The sequence below is a fragment of the Pteropus alecto genome, unplaced genomic scaffold (assembly GCF_000325575.1).
Source record: "Pteropus alecto unplaced genomic scaffold, ASM32557v1 scaffold11, whole genome shotgun sequence".
Classification (NCBI taxonomy): domain Eukaryota; kingdom Metazoa; phylum Chordata; class Mammalia; order Chiroptera; family Pteropodidae; genus Pteropus; species Pteropus alecto.
This window is the reverse complement of record NW_006431956.1, coordinates 11961096-11968280: the sequence shown is the minus strand read 5'-3', so window position 1 is coordinate 11968280 and position 7185 is coordinate 11961096. Positions and strand designations below refer to the sequence as shown.

At 31.9% G+C, this 7185-nt stretch overlaps 1 protein-coding gene across 1 annotated transcript in view; it reads right to left on the bottom strand.

Moving 5' to 3' along the window:
- Positions 1–7185, bottom strand: part of MLLT10 (MLLT10, histone lysine methyltransferase DOT1L cofactor) — a 188669-nt gene that overhangs the window by 120119 nt on the left and 61365 nt on the right. Inside the window, 1 exon segment of the mRNA XM_025043458.1 lies at positions 2759–2868. Within this exon segment, the coding sequence (XP_024899226.1) occupies positions 2759–2868 (110 nt within the window).

Below are 7185 nucleotides of genomic sequence, written 5' to 3'. Positions count from 1 at the left end.
TGAGCACAGAATACACAGCTGTGTGAGAAGTAAAGAAGTGCTCACAGAATGGTAGAAACATGTTTAAAGATACAGAAGCCAGCCTGAAGGGGTCCCAGCAGCCAAACCTGAGATAATATGAGCATCAAAATAAATGAGAGTACTGAGGAATGACCCCTTAAAATAAAATAGTAACACAGTCCATATTACTCCATACTAATAAAAAGAATTTAGGAGTATAGAAAGCTTTTTCTTAAAGTGTAATACCAACTGATGAATGTAAAAGATTTGATGGAATTAGAAAAGCACCATTTGTCATCAATCATAGTAACTAATTAAGTCAAGAAATAACAATGGATGCAAAAATTAGTGGGTAAAAGGCACAAGGAACAAGATATTTACATACGAAGTACCTCCCCAACAAAATATTTATTAATCATAAAGGGGAAAAGGATTAATCTCCCAGTGGAGAAACTCTGCAGGCAGCACCTTAACCAAGTGATCAAGGTAACATCACCAGTAATGGGAAAAACTGAAATCATGTACCACCTGATAAGATGCAATGAGACGAACTCAGCATCACTTCTGTGATATTCCAGCCAAAACACATAATCTGAATTTAATCATGAGGAAACATTAGAAAAATCCAAACAGGGGACACTACAAAATACGGGGCCTGTAATCTTCAGAAGTATCAAAATTATAAAAGCCAAGGGAAAATTGAGTTACTATTTCAGATTAAAGAAAACTTAAGAGACAAAATATATTCTGTGATCTTTTGGCTATGAAAGACATTACTGAAAAAAAAATGCAGAAATTAGAGAAATAATGATGAAGTCTGTGGAGTAGATAGTAATAATGCATAAATGCTAATTACCTTGATTTTAATGGCTGTATTCTAGTCATGTAGGAGAAAGTCCTTCTTTATGGGAAATTCACAGGAGTGGTCAGTATTATATTGATAAATTACTCTCAATTGGTTTAGGGAAGGCAGAGCTCTTTGTACTATTAATGCAACCTTTTTGTAAGTTTGAAATTATTTCAAAATTAAAAGGAAAAACAAGTATTTTAAAAATGAACTTTGAAAGTACTAAAAATATACATTAATGATTTTCTTTGCATGGAATCAAAAGCAGAAACAATAGAATATTTTGTAAATTATATAAAAAATTTAAACTTCTGAACTAGAAAAAACTGACCTGCTAGAATAACCACAAAACCATGAAGACATAATGAAAGTTAAAAAGCGAATGTTACATTATAATCAAAAGCATACATAGCAAGAAGAAACTAGTATTTCTAATATAAAAAATGCTTTGTAATAAAAAAATCAAAACATTGCAATATTAAAGTGAACAAAGAGCTAGTCAAGGTCAATTACAAGCATGAATAATCTTAAATTTTTTTTAAATATTTAACCTTATCGATACTCATTCACTAAAAAGAACAGCAAAGATTGTTTTAATGGTAATACAGTGATAACAATGTATAAAGAGATATAAGAGTATATAACAAGAGACATGATTATGAGCAATCTCACATATCACTAATGTAGTATAAATTAGAAACTACATTCTAGAAGACAATTTCATACAATATACTTACTGAAGCTTCCAAAGTGTTCATAACCTTTTACATAGAGATTCTGTTGGTATATACATGCCAAATATCAAATGAGGCACTTCAACAATAAGGGGTTCCTTAATTAAATTACAGTATATCAGAACTAACAAATTCTGTATTATATGCTAAGTAGCCCTAAAAATAATGGCAAAAATATAATTTATTGACACAAAAAGATGTTCAGATTAATTAATTTTCAAACACAGACAAAGCAATATAAGCAATATTATCCAAATCTTTTACAAGTATAGAATATATGTAAAAATGCACACAAAATCTAGAATAAAATGCATGAGAAGATTTAGGATGATTTCTGTCTTGCATTTTTCTATTTATTTTTCTGTGTTTTCAAACTTAAAAATATTAATAATCTGCATTACAAATATGAAAACGTTTTAATACAAAACATTTGTTTAATACTAATATATATTTAAAATATTTAATACAAAAATATTGAAACTTAAAATTGCTGCAGTGTCACTTTCTCCCACAGATGGAATAAATCAACAGGTGCCACAAATAAATGGTAACACTATATTGAAAGGCACAATGGACAAGAGAAAAGTAACATGCAAAAAAGAATGAAACAACAATATACATGTACAAAATCAAGAAAAAAATATAGGAAAAAAATCAAACATTAAGGTTTTTTAAAAGCTAACAATAAAAATCCTATCTTGGGGACAGAAAATAGTTTGAGGGAGGGAAAGGAGCAAATAATATTCTATAACAGAATTATCTCTTAAGAAAGAATGTGTAATGCCATAATGACTATTATATCAAATAATGATTAATTCAAATTTAACAGAACTTTGATGTCTGAAAGAGCATAAAAGGTCAGTAATTCTTAGAGGACAAATCTATAAGAATTAAAATGTTATGTAAATGTTAGAATACTAAATACCTACATGAGTTAAATGGTAATAAATTTTTGTTTATTTGTCTTGTATTCCTGTGATCTTAGTAACATTTTAATAATTGTAGTTTACCATAGTAATTACACTTTTTCTAAATCTCTGGAACTTGATGGAGGCCTGTAATTTAAAATTTGTAATGTAGACTTATAATAAAACAAGTACAAAAAATTCATTTGTACTTCCGAGTTTTAAAACAAAAGAATTATATTCAAACATCAATAAAATAATATCGACTGTACCTTATTATAACGATCATGTGGAACAGACTGTAAAACGATTGGTTCCATTGTGGAAACATTGGCAAACTGTACCTCTGGAATATACAGGGCACAAACAACATGAGCCCAACCTAAAAACAAATAAATAAAAATAATGTCATTTTCCAGTTTTCAATAAAGCTTTTTCAAAGATAAATAAAATCATTAACTTTCTAAAGAGATCCCTTAAATTCCTACTTAAGCAAATACATGATAAAAACATAACAAATCCTCATTATTGACTGAATAGTCAAACCACTACTAATAAAGCACTCTTAAGCATTTCTCTAGTTATTATGCACAGAAATACAAAAAAAAGGGAAACATCTTAAAATTCAGATTCTGACAATGACTGACACTTCTTATAAACAATTCAAACCAACACTGAGAATCACTGTAAAAATAAATAATACTAAATCTTAAATGTCAATATTAAATGTTTTTACTTTTACATTAATGTCAATTTTTAAATTGATATTTTTACTAATACTAATATTCGTTTTAATATTTCACTTAAAATACTTTAATAATTGATATTGAATGTTAATGTTTCTTTTAATTTTCAAGAGCTGAAATGACAGTGAGGAATTACTGATCCAAAACTGAAAAAGGATGAAAGTCCAGGGTGGTGAGTACAGCTTTTGGCCACTTTTGCCACCCAGGGGATATTTATTTGCCTATTTCAGAGAAAGCAGCTGAGAGGGTGAAAGATGCTTTTGACAAACAAAGAAGGCTGGAAGTACAGGGATGTATGTCCACAGATAACCAAGGGAGAAGGGGAACTAGTAAACCCCTCACTCTCTTTCAGCTACAAGACTGAAAGGCTGCAAGCCAGGAGTAACAATAAACTAAAAATACACCCGCAAAAAGACTGCAGCTGGTCTTTGATCATCTCAAACTCTGAAATCTGATTCATGTAATCCTAAATTACAAGAGCCCCCAGGCACCAGACAGAAGTAAATATACATCCTCTCTGGAGGAAAACAATGTCATCTTGACTACAAATAATGTCTACTATTAGTTCATTAGCATTTTCAGCACAATAAAAAGTACCAAACACACAGGAGTCAGAACTGCATGAATGAAAACCCACAGAAACAAGAAAATAAAAACGGATCTGTTTTTTTGGAATTTTAGATATAAGCATTAAAATAACTATGCTTATTAAGTTCAAATAAATACAACACAAAATTGAAAATTTATTCAAAAAATGGAAAACTATAGTAATAAACCAAATAAAAATTTCATAAGTAAAAAAAATTTTTTTTAGATCAGTGGGTAGTATTAACAATGGTTTAGACATAGAAGAAAACAGAATTAGAGGGCAACAAGAAAACAGCTCAGAAAAAAATATCCGGAATGTTAGCACAAAACACAAAAGAATGAAAAATACAAAAAGACAGAAGACATGAACAGTATTAACAAGCCTCACACATAAGTCACAGAGAAATATAAGAGAAAATGACACAAAAGCAACATCTGAAATGGTAATACCTAAAAACTTTCCAAACAGAAGAAAGATGGCAGGTCATGAACTGAAGAACCATAACAAATTCCAAAGTAAATAAAAATAAATCTATACCCAGGCACATAGGTAAAACTATAGGAACCCAAAAGAAAAAGATAAAAATCTTAAACCACCACAAGGCAAGTTATCATCAAAAGAACAACTGGATAAATAAAGCCCCAAAACATCTTTAAACAAATTTCCATTGAATGGAGCACCGAACGATTTCCCTCAGGCAACAACAACAAAATAAGCCAAGAAGGAGGCTCCAAGATGAAGAAAAAAATAAAGCATGATAAACATGTAGATACTTTCAATGGATACTGACTGGATAAAACAATAATACCTTCTTTCACTTAAAATACATATGACTGCTTTACATCAAAAATTGAATGCTGTTGGGTAAAGTTTTCAATGTATATAAGTTTAATACATACTAAAATTATTAGGAAGACTGGGGAAAGAGCAGTTAAAAGACATCTATATGGTTTCAAGGTTTCTACATTTTGTACAAAGTGCTACACACGGTACACTGAATTTACTGGTATAAAAATAATAATTCCCAAATCACTACATACATATTAATATTTATATATATGTAAAGAGATATAGCCAAAAAAGATTATTTAAGTAATTAATGTCATTAATTAAATTTAACGTCATTAAATTTAATTGCAATACTAATTGACTGCATTATTAAACTGATTAAAATCAATGCTAAAAATGTTCGTATAATCACAAATAAGAAAGAAAAGAAGAAAAAGAGGAACAATAAGAAAAATGATCAAGGTTAAGAAGGAACTGTAGAAGTCTTCTATTTCTAGTTCAGATAGAATAACAGGGACCAAATTTAGCCTCCAGCATGAAACAGTGCATACCTCCACTCCAAAAAAATGGACAAAATAACTGAAGCAATGGTTTTTCAAGACAGTGGAAATCAGGTCAGGAAGGAAAGCAATCCCAGAGAGACAAGAAACAAATAGGTGAGCCCTTGGTTTCCCCAGTTTAATGTCTTGAGAGTTCTTCCAGGCCAAGACACACAGAGAGAAACTGAGGCCAAGCCCAGGCCACTCCCCGAAGTTTAGGAGATCTGGTGAGACCAAAGCAGCTAAATTTAACAGAACAAAATACAAGAAATGAAAACTGTTCACAAAAAGGACACTCACAGAGAGACACACACAGAGAGTACCACTCGAGTATTGAACAGAGAACATGTGAATGAATAAATTGCATGAAGTTGGAAAAAGAACCATCCAAAACGTTAATGGGAACAGTATCCAGCAAGCACAAAGGGCTAAGATCAGTGATGGTTTCTCCTAGCCAGACTGGAAAAACTCATGTCACAGGGCATTGGGTAGAATACTCAGAAAGATCAAACTGTTTCCAAGGAACATAACTATTTCAGAACAAAACTCAAGTTTTTAGGAATCCAAAAATATCCAGATTTATGTCAGCAAAAATGGTGGAGCAGGCAGCTCCATGGACACATTCTACCACAGAAACATCAAAAAAAATCAAGCAGGAACTGTCAGAACCAATTTTGTCAGGACTGTGGAAAAGAGGGTGAAAGGTATGCAGTAACCAAACAAATACTAAATCAAGAAAAAAGTAACTTTTACATAGTGTAGTGGTTAGCGCATCTGCTTTGCACACAGAAGGTCCTGGGCTCATGCCCCAGGTGGAGCTATGGACCATACCCCAGATGCACCAAGCCCCTGGTGCACGCTGCGAGCGTGTGGGAGGGGACGCCCTGCCTTCATAGATCCAGTTCTTAAGGGGAAATGGCAACATCCATGGGTCAGGGGTGGAAGTGTGTGTGGGGCATGGAATTAAAGAGGGTGGGGGAAAAAATAAACTTAAAAATGGCAGGAAAGCTTTGAGAATTTTTACTTTCTTCTGACCCATGATCATCCTGTCTTCAAGACTGGATTATAATGATAAGTGTATGTTAACTGGAGGTCTTGAAGACAGCACCTTGAGTTCCATGTTTCAGAAGGAGTATAAAAAAAAGAATGAAAAAGAAAAAAAGTGCCTAGGAAACCCATACACCTTCCAACATACACACAAGGGGAATCCCAGAAGGAAAGGAGAGAAAGAAACAGGCAAAGAGTATCTGAAAAAATAAAGCGAAAAAGTCCCAATATGATGAAAGATATGAATCTACACATTCAAAAGGATCGAGAAACCACAAGAAGAAAATACAGAGATCCAAACTAAAATACATAATAATCACTGATAAAAGCCAAGGGAAAAGAGAACTTTTAAAGCATTAAGAGAAAAGCAACTTGTTAAATACAAGAAATCCTCAATAAGATTAACAACAGATTTCTCATCAAATTCAATGGAGTCCAACAGGGACTGCAATGACATTTTTAAACTTCTGAAAGAAACAACCTGTCACCCAAGAATTCTATATTAAGAAAGGTTACTCTTCAAATATGGAGAAAGTAAAGCATTCCCAATGAAACACAAGGTAAGGGAGCCTGTTGCTAATAGAACCGCCTTGCAAGAAATGGTAAGGGTCGTCTTTCAGGCTAAGATAAAAGAACAATAGACAGTAATTAAAAGCCATACAAAAAATTTAAAAACTCCAGTAACCATAGGTAAAAATTAAAGCCAGAATTATATTTTTGAAATGTAACACCATGATTTACATGACAAATGCATGAAATAATAATTACAGATCTATGTTAATGGGCACATTACGTATAGAGATGTATAAAAACACAATATATAAAGACAAATTTTTATTAAAAAACAAGCTAAAAAGGGGGACATAGCTTCACAGAACAGTTTTTATATTGAGGTTAAGTTGGTATCAATTCAAAGAAAGTTATTATAAATTTAGGATGCCAATTGTAATCCCCAAGGAAACCAGCAAAGAAATATCTAAAAGATACAC